The sequence below is a fragment of the Trichoplusia ni genome, chromosome 4, assembly GCF_003590095.1.
Source record: "Trichoplusia ni isolate ovarian cell line Hi5 chromosome 4, tn1, whole genome shotgun sequence".
NCBI lineage: Eukaryota > Metazoa > Arthropoda > Insecta > Lepidoptera > Noctuidae > Trichoplusia > Trichoplusia ni.
Window position 1 is genome coordinate 14554501 of NC_039481.1, and position 22080 is coordinate 14576580.

General features: G+C 34.3%; 1 protein-coding gene across 1 annotated transcript; it reads right to left on the reverse strand.

The window, feature by feature from the left end:
- Window positions 1–211: 211 nt before the first annotated feature.
- Window positions 212–13276, reverse strand: LOC113493116. Its single transcript, XM_026870937.1, has 3 exons — window positions 12928–13276; window positions 8446–12147; window positions 212–267 (listed from the first exon to the last, which is right to left on the reverse strand). The coding sequence occupies exons 1-3, from the start codon at window positions 13274–13276 to the stop codon at window positions 212–214; spliced, it is 4107 nt and encodes a 1368-aa protein (XP_026726738.1).
- Window positions 13277–22080: the final 8804 nt, after the last annotated feature.

Below are 22080 nucleotides of genomic sequence, written 5' to 3' on the forward strand. Positions count from 1 at the left end.
TTACCCTTGTGACAACATGAAGTGAATGCAGTTCGGTCGCCTAAAGTCACTTCAGATTCAAAATGTTGCGCATTGCAAAACCTGCACTCTAAATTCATTAATCCACAATCATAACTTAAAAACACATTTGGAATGACATTGAGAGCACATTTAAATGCATCTCTCAAAATCATATTACTATCTAAGGGTATTCTTTAGTAATCGGCTGCATTCATAGGAGTGTGGGGATGGGGGGAGGGGGGAGGGGTGGTGCCCAGGATATACCCCCTAAAGGGAAAAGATGCGGAAACGTATATTTTTTGAGATTTTTTGAAATTAATTTTGAGGTTAGGAGTGTCAAAACGGTGTTATTGGCTCGGTCGACGGAGCCCCGCTTCGCGGGGCTCCTACTTCTGGGTGGTTTAAAAATAAATAACCACGAAGTGGTTGGCGGGGTCTATTCGCTCGCTTCGCTCGCTCAACGACCCCGCCAACCACTTCTAACCTAACCTGTCCATGTCGGGGTGCTCCGAGTCGGGGTGTTAACTATGATGATGGTTCTAGATTTAGTTTTATACATTTCAACATTTTACATAAATTTAGATTTATATGATAATCATCATAACAATTTAGAAAAATCACAATACGAAAACACGGAACATAAACAATCGCGAACGAAAAGCGAATGAACTAAATGAACTATTGGAATGTAATTACACTCTTTGACAGTTGAGTGACACTTCAATATGACGGTTAGAGTGAGAAAACACTAGTTTTTGCCATACATTATAAAATTTTCTGTTTCATTTTTGAGAATTAACCTCAAAACTTTAATTTAAGATTTCTCAAAAACTACACATTTCCGCACAAAAACACTTTATATTATAACTCGGGGCATCATTGCCGATCTATTAAAACCAAAAACACCCAGTAATTCGTGCAGCCCGTTTCTAAAGTCAACCCCTATCTAACACTACTGATGGGGAATTATTCCTTCCTCATAGAGAAATATTCCTTCTTATTTGTCTCTCACTCCGGTTCGTTAATGTTCTATGTCGAGGCATAATTAAAGTTCTTTCATCAAATTATTGAAATCAAGAAGAGAAAAAGTTTTTGCCTGTATGGTGATTTGTTAATTCTGATAATTCGTACACAAAATCACTTCTTTATCCTAAAGTATACGCAATTACTGAAATCGTAAACTATAGCAAAAAAAATTGTACCTGAATGTTGTTAGGTATTGCAGATTGCTGCTACAGAAGACAGAAGTCCTTATAAGACGACACAACTTACATACACAACTCATATAAATTTGTATAAGCGCTCAGTATTTCACGTAGTATTCGTAAACTTTTAAAGTTTGAAAAACTTTCAAACTAAAGTTTAAACATGTCAATAATAGACAAAAGAACTATTTGACCACAGACTCCACAGAGTATGTATGCGTGTGTCAAATGCATGCTGGTTAGTATAATGTTTTATTAAATATTTAATGTATTTTTTATGCATTATTATTAAAATATTTTTTATATTAAATGAGGCACATAAAACTTTTTTTTTGAGTACTCTACGCCTATGCATAAAATGAAAATCAAAAGAAACCATTTGACCACAGAGTATGTATAGGCAAATATATATATTTTTGATATGTCAATGTCAGTACTCTATGTCTATGCACAAAATGAAATATAAAAGAAACATGTGTGTGTGAAATGCATGGAAGTGTGTGTAATGTTCCTATGTCTACGGACAAAATTAAAAACAAAAGAAACATGTGTGTGTGATATGCATGGTAGTGTGGGTAATGTTTTATTTATTGATTTAATGTACTTTAGAAGCATTATTATTGAAAAATATTAGCGTTCTGCACTTCTCCTGCACATAAACTATAAGTGTGCCAAATTTTATGCTCCAGCGACCGCGCAATTTTTGTAAAAAGGGGTACAAAGTTTTGGCATCACGTATTAATATATAGATATTAGAAAAGAAAATGATATTAATATGACAGGCCCCAGAACGATGCCTTGGTGAAACTTCCTCTATAATCCCTGACTTCCAATTTTCAAAGCAATTATATAACTATTGCATCAAACGAACTATCTCATGAGAAACTCAAACACCAACTGCTGTAATACCTCTCTAAGCTTTGGTTAACATCTTCTCACACTTCGGAAGTTACTCCGAAGTTGGTCTGGAATCAGAAATGGAAAAGTCGACACGAAGCATACTAGTTTAAAAGCTGTTGCCCACAGAATGATTCGAACTGCAAAAAGCTAATGCAATTTTCATTCAAGTAAAATGATAATTTTATTCGAGAATTTGCGTCGTTTTTTTTTTACAGATTTGCAATGTCAAATGAATATACGTAAGTGGGTCAATGATTACACATTTATTTTTAATTTAGAGGTATTTTTTGACACTCACCACATGGTATGAACAATCACGAACAGATTTGTTAGGATATATTTTTACGATACTTTACTGTACGTAATAAATATTCCAATAACATTTTATGAAAATTGAATCGAGCGTCCAAACAAGCCGTACATAGAATATTATAATAATCCTGGGTCTTTACTACTCCAATGGATCCTTTAGTAGTGACAAAGCAATAAACCCAAGCAATGAAGCGTTAACTATCATTACAGAAGTTGTATTGGGACCCAAGTTACTGTAGTTTCATGTTTAGTTGATTTTATTTGAGAGACCCTTTGTTGTTCGTAAACGTTTATACTTTTTTTAAAACGTAAGAAATCCAATTTCGGCAGAAAAATTAAACAATATAAGCCAAAATAAAATGAATATGTGACTCCTAAGACACAGGAGCAAATACCTAGTTTAGGAATAAGGATTGTCAAATGTTTTGGCACAATAATATAATTGTATTAATAACCCTGCATTACATTAACTAGATATATATACATATTTCAAACAAATTATTAAATCACATAAAAACTTGCTTTATACACCAATTAAGTCTAAAACTAACAATATTGGCAATATCTAAGTGAGGGTAATCTTTATTGCAAAAAACGATTTCTTTATCGCCTGATCGAGTAAAATCTATTACCTCCCATGAAGTTCTTGTTCGAAACAGATTACGGTCCGCGGATATTTACGAGGTCTTCTAGAAAATATGTACTAGCCAGTAGGGAAGGTTTAAAACAGTAAATGCCATCTTCAAGATATTTTTCATCAAAGTTTTAGCATCGTTCCGTACAATAAATATTGGATTTACAACACGAACAATTTCCGTTCTTCCGATAACAAGCTGTGTAACTACTGAACTATAAAGCGTTCTTGTAAAAAGGTATTGTGCTTTTTTTTTACCTACTATAAATGTTAAGGGAACCGAGTAGATTTAACAAGGACCAGTGTCTGCCTTTCTCTTTAAGGAGGTATTATCGACAGCGTTATATTAGTAGTATCTTGTTGGACTACTGTAGTTTTATAATACCGTATCCAAAGAGTAGTAAACGTAACCAATAACAAGAGGCAGCCGTCTGTTCGTCTATCATCAGGCTGTATCGCAAGAACCGCATAACTAGGCAGTTGGAATTCTTACGAATGATGTATTTCTGTTGCCGTTATAACAACTAGGTACCTATAATGGAAAGAAACTTGAAGGTTAAGCATAACACCATCATAAATTACATCACCAATTTTTCTATTGCTATCATTTTTATAAGCCAATTAGCTGTTGCCCGCGACATCGTCCCCGTGGGTAGAAGATATAAGTTATGATTTAGGTATACCTGCCCGGTTTTCTTCACATTTTCCATTGTATCTTAGCTCCTATTAGTCGCAGCGTGATGGTTCATAGCCTAAAGCCTTCCTCGATGAATGGTCTATTCAACACAAAAATATTTTTTCAATTTGGACCAATAGTTCTTGAGATTAGCGCGTTCAAACAAACAAACAAACTTTTCAGCTTTATATATTAGTATAGATATGTACGGAAAGTACTCGAACAACATTTTTTTAATAGCCTTAGCTGGTGTCTAAAATAGTTTAGAGTTTTCGTATATAAATTACGTCTGTCCATTCGTCTAAACAAATGAGAAACGAGATTCATAGACCTGTTGTTTCGGGATTCAATATCCGGGATTTATGTAAAGTTAGATCCGACCCGGATGAGTTTCGAGAAACTTGTTCAATGTACAACATTAACGATTTCGTAATAATGTATTTCGATCTAACATTGTACGTAGGTTTTTTACACGTTTTGTCCCTAAGGTAAACACAATTACGAATCGGAATGTTTCTATCGTCTCTTTTTTAGATTGGCTTTGACGTATATGAACATTCTATTTTATCATTGGGGTTTGATTCTTGATAATATGCCCTTCATTAATTCATTAATTTTTTGTTTGTCATCTTGTAGTGTATGACAGTAGTGTGTATTGTGTGCTTATGTACTCATACATATGACTGTGTAACCATTTCTGTGTTACCATTTTAAAATACCTTAATTTATTTTATATTTCTAGTTCGTGGTACTATCCGCTTGAGTCTATGACACATTTATTTCACCATTATCATAATCAATCTTAAGATGTCTTCTGCCTTAAGAACTCAGTGATTAAAACTGTTTCATCACCATACAGGTACTCCAGCCTTACAATATTTTTACTTACCTGCACTGGGAACATATTTGTACTTCCATAGCTCAGACTGCAATCTGAATACTGCACGTATTATTTTCGCTTTCGAAAAATTTTCTTTGTTGCTAAAAACAGTCTCTCGGTGCTAACATGCAAAGGCCCTGTGGTTTTGACTCACCTGATGTTTAAAAGCGCTGACATGTGAATATTTATAGATACCGAAAACTAAGTTGTTAAATGTTGTAGAGATTTACTAAAAAAGTATTGTTTGATCGACGTACATTTTTGTCCTGAATTATTTCATGGTGCCGCGAATGCCGCCAATCCTATTATGCCCAGGCAAATACAATTACTATTTTTTTTTCTCCCTATGTTGTCATTAAAGCAAAAGACATGTTCACGTATCTCAAAGATTTAATACACCTGTATTGGTATAATCCTGGATGAGAGCTCTTCCCTCTTATAGGGAAGACACTAATCTCGGTAATCCGTCAACAGTCACAGCGCTATTAGTTATTCAGCAAATGCAAAGCGATAGCAAATTTTTAGTCGAATTTGTATCGTAGTATTTTCGTAGCGCATACAAAAGGTTAGTAGAAGTTTTGCCATCAGCAGTATTCTGCTAAAAACGTAATACCAGTCCCGGTAATTCCCTATGACGAAACAATTTTACTTTTTCTGGCTTTTGTTATCGGCTTTATTATTTACCGGTAATTGAAAGGTAATCAATTTCTTCACGTTTATAAATCAGTTTGAAGATTTGATTTATTAGACTTCAGTAGGTCATGATAACAATTTTACGGGGAATCTTTGCAAAATTGTAAACGTTTAAGATGCGTATTGATTAATGTTTTATATTGATTACGTTGTACACGTTTCTAGAGTAGATGTGATAAACAATACTTTACAAGAGGTTTTTACAAAGAAAATCTTGTACACAAGTAAAAGATTCAAAATTTCTCATTATTCAATCTTCGGCAATATAGGGTTAATTTATTCTTAAAAATATATTCTTTTCGCGTATTGGGTTTTTGTCAAATGCTGCGTTTTCAGTGAAGTTTTAAGCTTTACGAGTAATTGTTCTTTTGATAAATACTAATAATCTCTCAATGATTTCCAAAACATATCAGCATTTTTCTGTTAATCAGTTCTTACACATACAAGAAAACGGCATCATAGAACGAGAACATGTCCAATTTGTAAGTTTGACACACATTTACCACTAGAACAACATATTACGGTAATAGCTGTTATTTTAGTGTTTTCACCCGTCTTGTGGTGTAAGCATAATTAGTTACGACACTTAAACTAGCAGGCGTAGTCGAACGTAACTTACAAACATTAGGAAAATAAACCCTATGATTACGGCTCTACAGTTCAATATCCTTTGTTCACATACTACAGACATGCAATCTACCCTAGGTACTTATTTTGCAGGATGTTTATTAGTGTTCATTAGGTGAACTTACAACTATATTAGCTGGGTAAACGGAAATAGGCTAAATTTCTCTCGCGTGCAGTAAATCAATTTTCTATGTAAAAATAGTTTTACTTTCTGCATATTTGGGCAGACCTAAGTCAAATTGGAAATGCCCTTTCTTTTTGCACGGTTTTCGTATTCTGACATGCAGAATTTTGACGAATTTATTTATGCTTTTTTGCATGTTTGCCTCTTTAAACATGAATATAACAGTTGTTTTTTATACCATCACGCATGTTTTCCCTGAGGGGTAGTCAAAGGGAAGGGTTCGTGTAATTGGGTCGGGGTTATCGGTACTTATCGCGGATACATTGTAACCCCAATTTAAAAAGCTGCCAAAAATTTTACAGCATAAAAATATGTTTTTTTTTTTGTTTTGTGACAATCGTATATTTTACAATAACGTGGTCATTATAATTACGGGCAGAATCAGAATATAAGTCAAATATAAATACATTGTTTTCCTCAACCAACCCACATGCGTAAAAGTTTTATTCTTCTAGCATAACTTCTATCAACCGCATCCGATGCCTGTGGTATCTGAGTCTAAATTATAGTATTGCATACAAAACTAACTGTTTGATGCCATATTTTAATTTACCTAAAAGTAACCGTTTTTGATTTTTTAGTACCTCGTGTTTATAGATTTGTTTCCATATTGCTATAAACAATACTCGTATCTTTTCCAACTCTTGGAAACAAAACTTAAAATACAAAACAAACGACAACCACTATTTCCTAATTTATCATCTACCATCTGAACCAGAACTAATGTACTTTTTTAAACTGAAGAAAATTTCTAGTGCACTTTGCAGGGTCACACAAAACCGAAAGCGATAAATCTTTCATAGTTTGCGACAGAAGTAAAGCGTATCTAACTATGAGTTACGAGCTTCCTCACAGCAATGCTTAAGGGAACTCAAATATATATTTTTATTTTCTAAACTTAGTTTAGATGGCACCATACATTTTATTGGTCTTTTAAATTGAAAATTGTTTTGCTTCTAGTTCAGTTTTAAGTAAAAATAATCGAAGAACGTGTAGCATTAGAGAAAAAAAGGATATGATGATAAATATAATATTATAATGCAAAAATAACGAACACTTAATTAAATTTGAAATCGTTTAAAATACATAAGGTTATTTCATTTGCTGGGATGTGTTCACGACGATAAGATCTATATAATCTTGGCTTGTTTGGTGAAAATTTGAAAACTAAACTCTTAATTAAAAATACGTCTTTCCTCTGAGAACATTTATTTTAACACGGACACATGTCATATCCTACGATACTTAGATGAGTGAACTGTATGAATGTAATTTGAATGTGTGTGACCGAATGTCTGTGCACGTGAAAGATTGAATCTGATTTGATGTATGAACTATGAACTTAATCTATTTAAACATACCGCCCACCAAAGGACGTAGTACTTTACAAACCTAAAAACAGTTGTATAGGTATACAAAATAAAAATCGAAACAAAGTCTGAGTACAAAATTAAGCTATTGAAACATCAAAGTGTGTATGTTGAGTACTTAAATGCAATACTTAAAAATAACACGCATATAAAATATATCTTCACATATCTTAAGTTCTAAACAATTTTATAAAGATCAGTGAACCCCGCCCACCGTGATACAAAATGATAACTCCACTTAGTCCTTACTTACTAAATGCATACTTAAACAGAGCAAATACAATAGACAGAATATGCTTCTACTTTATGAATAATACTTATGCGACAATAATTAGGTGGGGTTTCACTCCTTAATTATCAATGTAAAACATTTAAGCGACAAATGTTAACAACAAACAAAAGAAAAAATACAAATCCCTGTTTGTATTCTATACAAACCTACCATAGCAAATGTTCGTAACATAAAGATTAACGTAACAAAATACAATATGTATATTAATATTTGTTCGTTTATACAATAATGGTTCTTAATAACTGGTAAGAAGGTACTTAGATATCTACATTATAACATTATAGCTTAGTAAGTTAACATCAATAGTGAGTAAACAATAATTTTACTTAGGTAGTAAACATAATTTACTAATGGGACGTTTGAATTCGCCATTTTTACATTTAACGGATACAACACGTGCGATATTGTCTGGCCCTAAATATTTTTTAGTTATTTTTCCTAAAATCCATTTAGCAGGTGGGATATTATCGTCTCTTAAAATTACTATGTCACCAACTTCAGGTTCGGATCTTTTAGTGTTCCATTTATATCGCTGATTAAGATTAACCAAATACTCCCTATACCAACGCTTCCAAAAGTTATTTACAATTTTTTGTGTTAATCTCCATCTATCCAGACCTACTACATTATGATTAGAATTATCTTCGTCGGGGATACTTATCAATGGTTCACCTATGAGGAAATGTCCCGGTGTTAAAGCTTGAGGTTCGTTAGGGTCATCACTCATTACTGTTATTGGCCGAGAATTAAGACAGGCCTCGACCTGAGCTAAAACAGTAGACAGCTCCTCATAGGTAAGTGTGCTATCTCCGATTACCTTGTATAAATGTGTTTTTACGCTGCGAACTCCAGCTTCCCAGAGACCTCCAAAATTAGGGGAATTTGGAGGAATAAAATGCCATGTTGTATGCTCTAAGCTCAATAACTCCTCAATTTCACGTGGCACAGATGACTTAGCACGATCGAACATCTCACGAAGCTGTTTGTTGGCACCAACAAAATTAGTGCCGTTGTCACTAAACAAATCTTGACAGTGACCTCTCCGTGCTGTGAAACGTTTAAACGCTGCAATGAACGCCTTTGATGTCAGATCTGTTACTACTTCCAAATGAATGGCTCGAGTAACCATGCAAATAAATAAACAAATATATCCTTTATAGGATTTCGATCCTCTACCAGGTGAGAATCTCACACTAATAGGTCCCATGTAGTCACAACCGGACGATTTAAAAGGTCTGGTTGGTTTCAACCTAACTTCTGGAATTTGACCCATCAGTTGGTTGCTTTTAGACTTGGAATATCTCAAACATTTAATACACGATCTGTAATGACTTTTAACTAATTCTTTCGCTCGCAATATCCAATATTTCGTTTTTAAATAACACAACATAGCTTGAGGTCCACCGTGAAAGGTTTTATGATGAGCATCACTAATTATAAGCTTGGTAAGATGACTCTTAGCAGGCATAACGATGGGATGCTTTGTATCATAAATTACTTCTGACTCATCAATACGACCGCCAACTCTTAGTATCCCATTTTCATCAAAAATGGGACAAAGAGTGCGGAGCTTACTTTTCTTGGGGACGAATTTCTTCAACTTTAACTGTTTTATCTCTTCACTAAAATTTTCTTCTTGAACTTGTTTGATGCATACAATTAAACTCTTATCTTTCTCCGCAGGTGTTATAACATTTGTATATGATTGTTGTTTTTCCTTTGGTAGTCTTAAATTCTGTAAAACCCTTCTCCAATAAGATATAGCTTTTAAGGTTTTAGACAGTGATGAAAACATAGTCCAGATGAATTTATTCTCCAATACAGGTAAAACAGTTAAAGATGTGTGTTTTTCTTCTTCATGAGTGTCCTCGATAATGACAGAGTTATCAAACTCTGTAGTTGATTGCGAAAGCCAAGAAGGTCCTGACCACCATAATGAATGTTCAGGTAAATCCTGTGTTGCTATGCCTCTTGAAACACAGTCAGCTGGGTTCAAATCAGTTGTAACATGATTCCATTGACTGTAGTCTAAAATATTAAGAATTTCCGACACACGATTACTCACAAAGGTAGTCCAGCGGCTAGACCCGCCTCTTAGCCAGGCTAGAACTATTGTTGAGTCGGACCACGCATACCAGTTGTCCTTCGGAATGTTCATTATTTGTGAAACTTCAAATAATAATTTTGCTGCTAGAGCTGCACCACATAGTTCCAATCTAGGAATTGATATCTCCTTCTCAATAGGGGCCACTTTGCTTTTTGCTGATACCAAACTTACACAGATTTCGTTGTTATTATTAATAACACGAATGTAAACAGCAGCGCCATACGCTACCTTTGAAGCATCACCAAATGCATGCAACTCAACCTTTGACCCTGGACTAAAACAATACCATCGTGGTATGTTTATATTATGTAAATATATCAAACTTTCTCTAAATTGTGACCATTCATTCGTTAAATCTGTAGTCAGTACATCGTCCCAATCAAGCTTCGACTTCCACAGCTTTTGGATAAATATTTTTGCCTTGATGATCACGGGCGCAATCCATCCTAATGGGTCGTACAGTCGGGCCACATCCGACAATACCTGCCGTTTAGTAACAGGTTGTGTAACGTCTGGTAATTCTAGTGAATACTGAAAACAGTCTATGTTCTTATGCCATTTTAAGCCTAATACCTTCATGACCGCGCTTGATTTTAATCTAAATGAATCGTCGCTACTGTGATTGTCCTTTCCTATATGTGTCAATAAGTCTTGATTATTGCTACTAAACTTTTGCAGTTCAAAGCCGCCACTGTTCATCAACTTGTTCATTTCATTATATATGTGTACAGCCTCTGGTAGTGTCTCACAGCCAGTCAAGAGATCGTCAATATAGAAGTCCCTCTTTGTAATACTTGATGCAGTAGGAAATCTTGCATGTTCTTCATCAGCTAACCTTTGAAGGGTTTTTACAGCCAAATATGGTGCGCACGCAGTACCAAAGGTCACTCGCAATAATTTGAAATGTTGTAACGGCTCGTTTGCTTGTGGTCTCCATACAATTCTTTGAAAGTCTGTGTCCTCAGAATTGACTTTCACCATTCTAAACATCTTAACGATATCTGCTACTATGCATATCCTGTGGCTTCTCCAACGCATTAGAATGTGTCTCAAATCCTGTTGTAACTTGGGACCCACCATCAGATTATCATTAAGCGAAAAGTTGTTTAATCCTTTACATGACCCATCGAAAACTACTCTCACTTTTGAGGTGTCTTTATCTTGTCGAACCACGGCGTGGTGAGGGAGATAAACTGCTTTGGGATTATCTACGTCTTCTTTTTTTATTGGTGTCATATGATTCATTGTAAGATATTCTTGTAGAACATTGTTATATGTTTCCTTTAGGGTAGGATCTTGCTGTAATTTCCTTTCTAAATACTCATATCTTCTTGTAGCTATTATTACTGATTTTCCATATTGACACTCTGGATCTTCTTTATCAAAAGGTAATTTAACTATAAATCTTCCTTCTTTATCTCGTGTTGTTGTTTTGTCATAAAATTCTTCACATTGTTTTTCTGTGTCTGTCATCTTCTTCTGTATCAGGTTGGGCTCATTTTCCATTTCCCAAAATTTTCTAAGCAGTTCTTCTCCACTTAAGTGTAAATGCATGGTGATTATTCCATTATCAGCAGAAGTTGAATTTTTTGACACCCTCCCTGATAATACCCAACCTAGGGTAGTGTTTTGTGCCAATATTTTATTGTGACGCACAATACCATCCAATAAAATCTCGCTGTATACTTCTGCTCCAAGAAGAATATCAATTTTACTAGGTGTGGCGTAACCTGGATCGGCTAGCGGTATTTTATCTAAATGTAGCCAATCAGGTGAATGTAACTCGGTTGAAGGAAGCAATGACGTAACAGATCGCAAAACATATGCATTTACTTGGATTGAAACCTCAGGGTTATGACGTGATACCACTCGAAGAGAAACCATGTGCTTGACATTCGTGTGGCTACCGCCACCTATACCGGAAACCGAACCGCTAACATGTTTACGGGAAAGTCCAAGCAATTGAACAACTGACTCGCTAACAAAAGACGCTTGCGACCCTTGATCTAATAATCCTCTTAACTGTTGTTTGTACCCGTACTCATTGTACGCCCAAACAGACACAGTAGCTAACAAAACTTGACTCGGTTCTAAACCTCTACTCGAAAAATTTGTTGAAATAGGTGTACTCACGGGTTTGTCTGACTCACTCTGCATAAAAACATCCTCAGTCTTTGATTCACTGCTCACTTCCTTTTCAAAATGTAATAATGAATGGTGCCTCCTGCCACATCGCTTGCAACTTGCTGGATTGCGACATTTAATAACTGGATGAGATGGAGAGAAACAATTAAAACACAAGTTATTGTTCTTAACATAATCTTGCCTTTCCTTTACACTAAGTTGACTAAATTCCTTGCAATTATATATATAGTGTTCACCTTTACACTTAGAACATTTAGTAGTTACGTTAGAAATATTCCTTTTACTTTCAATAGATCCATGAAAAGACTTCGACTTTGTGTTAGTATTGGTACGTACCTTGTTCGAATCGATCATCTCCAACGACCTAAATTTCGATTCCAAAAACTCAGATAATTGTGTCCATGACGGTAAGTTGTCACTAAGTACACCTAACTTATATTCCCACTGCTTTACGGATTCAGGATCTAATTTAGAAACCACTAAATAAGTAACAAACGCATCGTTAATTGACTCGGTACTAATACCCATATTACGCAAAGATTGTAAACAAGTTGTAGTTGTATCCAATAAATGTCTAATGGCGCTAGAAGATTCGCTAGTAACCGGTTTTTGTGTAAACAATAATCTCATAAGTGCATTACAATTATAACGCTTATTATCATAACGTTTAAGTAACTGTTTCCAAGCTTCGTCATAATTATCATTAGTGATAGAAAAATTACGTAACAAACTTTCCGGCTCACCTGATAAATTACTTTTAAGATAATGTAATTTTTGCACCGGAGACAGATTCTTATTGGTATGAACAAGCGAATGAAACATATCGTAAAACGATTGCCACTCAACATATTTACCACTAAATGTAGGTAACTGCACACGCGGTAATTTCACCTCGCACTCACTGACCGTTTGTTCAGCACTTAATTTTGGTGTTACGGACGAAGTTTCACTCGTTGACGCGACATAAGGCTGCAGGGCTTCTTTCAATAAAGTTTTGTATGATACATATAATTCCTCGAACTCTTCATATATATCTTCCGTGAAGTATGAATGCTGTTTGTCCTTCAAGGTCACCTTGCCTATAATAGACTTGTGGCCATCTTTAAACACTGTCCACAGTTGCTCCAAATTGTCCAATCTGGTTTCCAAATATGGTTTTTTAATCCGTTCTTTCGGTGTCTTTTTATAGTTTTTTTCTGCCTTCTTCAGGTTTTCCAGCACTTCCATTTGATATGCCAGAAGCACTTCCATGGTGTGAAAATGTGTAGAGAGACGAAGAAAGACGTTGAAACTCCAAAATCCAAACAAATTTATATAGATTTGAATGATTATTTTGCTAATGATTTATTAGTTACTCGCACGATGTTAGCAAAGATAATCCACTCTGGCATGCTATTGTTCTCGCAGTGCCGACGACGCACGTGGTCATTGGAATCGACTTGATAAAATCCGGCTCGGTTTGGACCATATGTTCACGACGATAAGATCTATATAATCTTGGCTTGTTTGGTGAAAATTTGAAAACTAAACTCTTAATTAAAAATACGTCTTTCCTCTGAGAACATTTATTTTAACACGGACACATGTCATATCCTACGATACGTAGATGAGTGAACTGTATGAATGTAATTTGAATGTGTGTGACCGAATGTCTGTGCACGTGAAAGATTGAATCTGATTTGATGTATGAACTATGAACTTAATCTATTTAAACAGGATGTAAAACATAAATTTCGTCGAAAATACTCCGTCTACATACTACCTTATATTAGTAACACTAGTGTAAACATAAACTTTACTTTGTATTACACCGTTCACATAGTGGACTAGAAATAAAATCAACCAAGGGCGAGTCGTAATCGCGATATTGGGAAAACCGTGTAAAAAATAACAATTATAAGCAAATAAAAGAAAAAAGATTTGCAAATTAAAAATAAGTCACCCATCAATTGTGATCATACCATTTGCTGAATCGTCTTTTATTAACATTTTAGTTGTTATATAGAGGCACCACAATTATAGTGTCATCTGCGAAAAATATTCGTACATATATAATATGGAGCGGTGTTTATGATGAAATTACAGGAACTACTGCATGCAACACGTTTGATAATTTTACAATTAGATAACCACGTCATTTGTATCTACTGTACTAACGAAGTGAACAACGTCAGGAAGTATTGAAATGCCTTACACCTGATGACCTTGTACGGCGGTTTAAGTTTACTCTTTAAGAGAGGGAAGGATTCTACGGCCACATAAAAATATGTCTAATATGTCTAATATGTCTTCCTCGTAAAACTCATGATTTTCAACATTTCATAATGGGGATCAATTTAATGTTCCTACGGAAAATGTCACAGCAAAAAATATATTTTAAATTACACTGAGTAACGAATGGTGTAGATCATTACGAATCCCGGCGTGTCGATGGCATAGCGGATACCTATCGATTACCACGATATTTATGATACCTCCTATTTGCTTTGACGTTGAAAAATATCAAATTTTAGGCGACTGACAAAAAAACAACCGTATTTGGGAAACAATGTTACAGTTTTTTTTTTAGTTTTCCGGAGTTCTTATTTAGGTTCTCTTGTTTTTTCGTAATGCCGTTTAAGATTTAGAGTTAATTTAATGGAGTTCGATTTTATAGTGTAAGGCTATTGACATTTTCGATGTCTCCATAATGTTACATAGCTTTGGTCATACAAAAAATATGACTATGTGAATTTAACTTGTCAATTCAATTCATTTGTGGGTTATGTCAATGTGTTTCATACCCTACTTGGTGTGTGTATTTTTTTACTATACGTACCTATATCTAAACCAGAAGCAAGACACTACAAAGCCGACCAAAAGAAAGTCTGAGAAGCATAAAACATATATTTTAGAAACCCTAATGTAAAACAAAACTGTCAAAACAGGCTACCATCTCATGAATATGAAACAAGACCTTAAATCATAGCTCCTAAGATTATTTTGTAGTGTGTTGTGTCTCAGAATCTCCATTTTCCGGTCCAGTAAACGAACTTGATGGAACATGAGGCCATCGGGTGTACATTGTAGCAATTGAACAACTGTCACATTATTGAACGAGAAACATTTATCTTTAAAAGTAGTCTATTACAACTGACACAATATCACTTCTGTTTTGATTACTTATCTGAATATAATTAAGTATTTAAAAGATAAAGTTGCTTTTGAGTTAAATGTAATAGTAACACTAAAAAACGTTTCTGAAGTCCTAAAAATATATATTTTTATATAAATTCAAAAAAAATATATATAATTCAAAATTGTTTAGATTTTTAAAAATATTTGTAAAGTTTGCCACTTGTATCGTGTTTTTATCCATGAAGAGTACTTTAACAATTGTCATATTTCGCATTTTGTATTTCCGTGTTGCTTCTGGTTCAATTAATTATGTAAATCACGCCAACAATTAAATGATGAAACAATGCTTTTAACAGCCTTTTGAAATGATATTTTATCTGTAACACAATACATGAGTAATTAATCTTAGTTAAGTAATCAATGTAAAATATTAATTTGAATTACTGCAAAAATCTGGTTTTGGTCAAACGTTGAATATTGTTGTGTTTAAGTATACCAAAATGTCTGTTAGTTTTTAATTTTAGCTAACTCTTTGCTATCATCATAATAGGAAATAAATAAAAATATTATTACTTCTCATGTGTAAGAAACCATTTTATTATTTTAAAATCGAGTGATGGTAAACTTAAGATATTTTAATACACTCATTCCGCATGCTTTGATTCGAATATGACGTGATTACCCTAACACAAAAATTACGATAAAAATCCGTTCTCTGGCACACACGAAAAGCAATCAAGCTTATGATATAAGCTGTTCAATTCACAAAACTCTGATTTTAATTGTCCTGTCAACTGTACAACTAAGGTAGTTTATTAATGTTACGAGAAACATGATAAACTATCTCTCGTTGTATCGTGGACGCTGACTGCGACGGAGTGTTTTCTACAGATTTCACGCTCACTAACCACGCCAGCAAACGTTGCATTTCTAACATCCAGCAAGATCAGTACTGAGATTTTTAACCGCACAAATTAGTACTCTAAGTCGTCTAGAGAAAGTACATTTTTTATTGGCAGGATTTTCTAGCTATCTTTTTAAACTATACACCTGAGTTAAGTTTCCTGTAGTTGGTGGTTTTTTTTTTTAAATGTAGTGAAGAAAGTGACGTTTTTGATATTTATAGGCACGAATAAATTGACAAGTTTTATCATACTTTAATATAAAAAAAACGGTCAACTTCGTTTTGGACTTGGGGCACTGAGGGTTCTGAATAAAACGTCTAAAGAAATAAGTACATTTTTTGAAAAGCAATTGTTCACTGATCAAAATTATGATTCTTTCAACCTTTGTTTAAGGTCGATTTCTTCTATTTGTTGTTAAAGAGGCAAGTGGAATATACTTCCTCTCTCCTATATTTTTTGCGTGCCCAACAGGGTCCATATTGAACTGCTATTTATTTTCTACCATCTCTGTAACATATGGAATGCAATAAATGATTGAGTATTGAGTATTGAGTAATATCTGTAAAAAATTCCAATTCTTATTTACGGCTATTATTGTATCCCTCCACTAAATATTAATGATGTCTGAAAACTGTTCAACAAATTTTCACAAATGTATAAATGTAAGCCAGCTGAAAACCGTGTTCGAAAAGCATGAAAAGCCAGTAAAATTAAGTAAAGCAAACTTTTTCAGTTACCTGAATAGCCAATCTTTCCTCATACATCCTCTCAAGCAGGTAAAATAAATCTGTAGAAAATAAACAGACAACCTCAATACCTTGTTCACGTTTGCACTAAGGCTTGTAGAAATCCCAATAAACTAATTGCTAATCTTCCCGGTGTAGATAAAATGGGAGCTTCGCTTTCAGTTGCAGCTGCTCCAAATCCTCCACTTGTTTATTTTTGGTGCCCGCTCAATTGAAAGCTGAACGGAATAGACGGAGAGTAATTTTTGGAAAAACTTTCGGACAAAATCAGTTTCGGAGTTTGAAATTTTTGTGCAAGGAAACTGACGGCCCTTGAATATTGAAACAGTGTTTTCTGCTTTTAAATAGACGAAGTTCCTATAAAGTAAGGAAATTATATATGAAATTGTAATTTTCCTTTTTCAGCATAAGTTTCACAGAAAAAATAATAACTAAAGCTAAGAGCTATACTTGTTAACTTGAAACCAAGTAAAAAAAAGAGGTTTTAATTTTACTTACAAAAAAAATACGCTACCACAGATTAAACATTTTATGTACATCCCCAAATCAATAGAGAAGTGGAGAAATATATGTATGGACGAGGATATTCAAATGAGATGAGGGTATCTATAATGTAGATAATGCGGGTCTTATTGGCTATTGAAAAGACAACAGCTGGAGAGAACGGCGTTTCAGTCGTAGGTACTCAGAAAACAGATATTAGCTTTCGGAAACATCCTTCGATGATGACATTTCTTAGCTTCTTTAACGCAACGAAGAAAAAAATTCTTTTACTTTTTCTTCCATTAACAATGTTTGCAATATAAATTTTAGCTTGTACCTTGTCTAATTATAAGGTATGCTAACTGCCTAGAGGATGGGCGATACGGGGTGTTGACTAAATCGTTTTTTTGGTCGGTTTAAACGTTCAAAAAGTGCTACTTTACAATTTGATCGGAATAAATGGATTTGGTTTGGAGTTGATAAACATAAGCTTTTTTAAACTGACAGTATAGCTCTCGTATATTCTGTGGAGTAGAAGACCTCTTAATTTTTTCAAAGGGGTCGTAAAAATGTACATAAAACATTTTATATAATGCAGTCAACATAAAGGTTTATAGACAAAACTGTTATGAGTCCTAAATTAAATTTAATGTTAACTACGCTGTCAACATAAAACGCTATTTCCCATTAGTTCTTCTGAACGTTTCGTACGTTTTCAGCTGAGTAGTCGAAGGATCACCGTAAATCGGACCTTTTAGCCAATTGGAACGAAAATCCTGAGTGTTGGAAAGGTCACTCTTTGCCTCTTATTATCTTAAATAATTAAGTGCCTTCCGAATTAATGAATACGCTGGAGTTTGCTGCGTCTGCATCGTTTTGCTATTTTGCTCTGAAATTTATTTTGGGGATAGAGTTATACGGATCGTTTAAGTTTGAGCTGAAGCGAAAAATGATTATCAATTGTTAGGGTAATATGGTTTCTGTATTAAAAAACAAATTGTTATGAAAAGCAATATTTTAAAAGACAAATGGTGCTGTAGAAGAAAACATTACAAGTATACTTACGTGAAATACAATATAATAACAAGATTTCGGTACACGACTGACGGTAAATAAAATGCCAAAAATACGTCACGCGCCACAAATCCAATAATATTATTTGCGATATCTGAATCGAATGGTTTTCCAACATCTTGACTGTTTATTCGACTTCACTAAGCAGTCCTCCGTATTATATTATAGCAATCTGTTCAGCTGACAGTTGTTTGATATCAACTTGGTTACTTCGGTGAGTCGCAATACTGACGCTTAGTCGCTGTGTCTCGCGTCACAAATGGACTAACTTTGGAAGTGTTCCCACTGAGTTGTTAATCATCTGTATTTCAGTGAATGAACTTGTAATACGATAACGTTTTGTTATAGTATTTTTTTTATTCCGGTATTTTGATGTTTCTAATCGCTAAGATTCATTGAGTGCCTACTTATTTTTTTAAGCAAACGTTTTTGTGTCTTAATGTTTGATTGAAAATTACCACATGTGAAATATCGATATAAATATTATTTTTAATTTGACTAAGAATAGTAAGATTAGAGTAAGCTAAAATAAGGTATAGGGCAAAAAATGTTGACCACAAAACAATGAAACTCAGAAGCTCATTACACCAACCCCAAAGTGGTTTAAATCGAATTTCTTTGCAATAAAACTTAACCCTGCAATAAAGTCGGAGTAAAATCGACGCACTTAATGTAAGCAGCGTTTACGAGGACGTTTCAAAGCGAAGCCCATATAAGAGGTTGACTATCTAAGTAACGGAATTCCGACAAAAAATACTAAAAGCTAAGACGCGTAACCGTCGCCGTTTAGTATAAAGAGACCACTTTTTATCATGTACACTTTTAGTAGGTTTCTTGCTGTAAGATGATGTGTGATGTGTGATATTTTCGAGGTATTCGTGATTTGGAATAGCATAAACGGACTGAATAATTTTAATTTTGGAGTCTGTAATTAAGTCAGTAAGTGTAACTATGTCAAGTTAGATGCTATGTAATGTCTAATTTTTTGGACATTTAACTTTCAAAAATACTTGCCAATTTAGTAGTGATTTCTTTCGAACGCATTGGTACAGTACACCTACACCTACCTTAGTAGGTAAATATATTTTTTGCACAAAAAACCCCATCTTTATTTAAAGAACCGATTCTGTGAGTAATTATTAGAGATCATTTTACGTTTTAATTAAGGGCATCATTAGCCGTAACGGAGGCGAGCAATTACCGGCGTCGCCGACAGCGGTACAGTCATGCAGCCGTCTGCCCACTGACTAATGTTTTTACCATTTTTCATAAAACTTTTTTCAGAAAAACTCTACAAAGAAAAATGTCTTAAAACGTCAATGACTGATCGTTCATCACAAGTTTGACGTTTTGTTTACCATGATTATCGAATTATTTTGTCTTTTATAGGCGATTTTGGACTTTATTAGGATGTGACAAATTACACTTTTATTTTTAAGATTGTAAAATTTTTAGTTGAATCATTTTAGGTCAGTTTAGATTGGTAGAGATTATTTTCTAGTTGGAATTAAGAGAGTCATTAGACGTCTCGGAGCTAGCAATTACTAAGTTGCCCGCAGCGGTCCTACAGTGATGCAGCCGAGCGTTGCAGAAACTCTAATGTTTCAAAATTCTTTTCTCTTTTTCATCTACCATCTGCTATGCATACAGCCGTACATATGATACTAGAAACGCATGATGTAGTCTTCAAAAAAGGGATTTTTTTTTTAAATGACGCTCTATTTTAAAAAAAAACTATAAGTTTGGAATTAGAGCTACAGAGTAGCTTTACAGTACTTTAGGTATTATACAATAAAATTATTGTTTTGAACAATTATTACGTATTTACAATCCAGATTGACATATATATGACTTAAGACTTCAATCGTGTGTAGAAAGAAGGTTGATTACGAAACAGAAAATTAACTTTGTGTCTTCATCTACAGATTTATATTAATCCATCGGTAAAATGACGACTTGTATAATCTTGGTAAATTAGAAATGGACCTCTACTCGTGTCTTCGAAAAGTTTATGCATTATAGTCTGGGTGGAACGAAAGTTGATTTTTACCAGGACTGATTTTGTTCTATAGAGACATTAGCTCATGGCTGTGCTATAACCGCATAAGTGATTCGATCACAGGTTAAGCTATGCTTGACGCGGTTGGTCCGTAGATGGGTGACCATCTTTGTCACAGCGAGTTCCTCCGTGTTTCGGAAGGCACGTTAAATTGTGGGTCCCGGCTGTTATTCCTACATCTTTGACAGTCGTTACAGGTAGTCAGAAGCTTGAAAAGTCTGACAGCCAGTCTAACCAAGGGGTGTCGTGTTACGCAGGTAACAGGGTTGAGGAGGTCAGATAGGCAGTCGCTCCTTGTAAAATACTGGTACTCAGCTGAAACCGGTTGGACTGGTAGCCGACCCCAACATAGTTGGGAAAAGGCTAGGCCGATGATGAGAGACATTAAATCGTTTTATAATCAATACTCCCAACCAGGCAAAGTAAAAAAAAGAGTCATGTGAACATCTCTCTTTCGATATACACTTAGATTTTACTTCTATTTGTTTCCCATTTTAGGTATTTGTTCAAAGATTAACACAATATCGTGAAATTAAGTTAAGTTAAAAATGAATTGCGTTGATTAAATGTTAGTAAACTGATTCAGTACTGCCGATATTTTCATGCATGAATATAACGCCATAATCTCTCGCGTCAACTACTTTGCAGGATTTAATTTGGAAACGCCAACTTTGTTTATTGTTTATGCCAAATCCAATATACTGAAAGTGGTTTGCGAACATACACTAAAATTGATCGAAACTTTTGATGAATTTTCAGGTGCTTACAAAATAGGAGAGAATCAATTCCTTAGATTATATATTATATACTATACCTGTATGACGTATATAATTTTGGTAGGTATACTTTACTGCATTTTTTTTAATGATATACCTAATCTAATCAATAGTATTGTATACTTTAAAGACCTATTATTGTATCACCATATTATATTTCAAAATTAATAAAAATATAATGAGACCTTTGGTTGTGAAGACACATTTCACAGTAAATGTTAAAAATATATTAATTTATTTAATAACGGGGTGGCTCTTAATTATGTCCACTCCGAGACATCGAGACAATTATTTATTTAATAACGGTTTTACTTTTAATAATATTTTTTAATAGAAACCGTTTTTACTAACATCACAAATCTGCATTCTTCTTTCAAAGAAATTCGTAACGTTTGTCGCTTCCAATCTGTAAATGCACTGGCATTCACATTGTGCACCACCATTGAACGACGAACAATGCGTTTCCGTCGCTTAGCAAATTTTTGAGCAGGTTGGCTGGTTTAGATTTTGAATTTGTGTTTATGATTCGTTTGGTCACCTGGTTATAACTGCATATATTTTATGGTCTGGAAAAAAATCTTGTGCATTATTTCTATAAGTTATGTATACCTAGTTACAATTCTCTAAGGAATGTATTGAAGTTGATTTAAAAACAAAAATGAAAATTAAGGTAACACTTTTTAAACCTTCCAAAAAATACATTCAAGCAGCACCCCGTATTGGACTCCCTACACCGCTTTCTAAGTGCGCTACCTGCATAGAAAATACGGCGGAACAAACTACACCGACCAACACGCTCACTCTTTACAAAACTTACAGTAAATGACTGATATAAATTAGGTTATCAGGAGACCGCGTGTACATATATAAACAAACTTTACAGGGAGATATAGCT

Coding starts and splice junctions, on each gene's coding strand:
- LOC113493116 (XM_026870937.1), bottom strand. CDS start 13,276: ATGGAAGTGCTTCTGGCATATCAAATGGAAGTGCTGGAAAACCTGAAG. Junction 12,148..12,927: donor AAGTGCTGAACAAACGGTCA/GTGAGTGCGAGG, acceptor CATCTCATCCAG/TTATTAAATGTCGCAATCCA. Junction 268..8,445: donor ACCGGGACATTTCCTCATAG/GTGAACCATTGA, acceptor TTTTCCCTTTAG/GGGGTATATCCTGGGCACCA.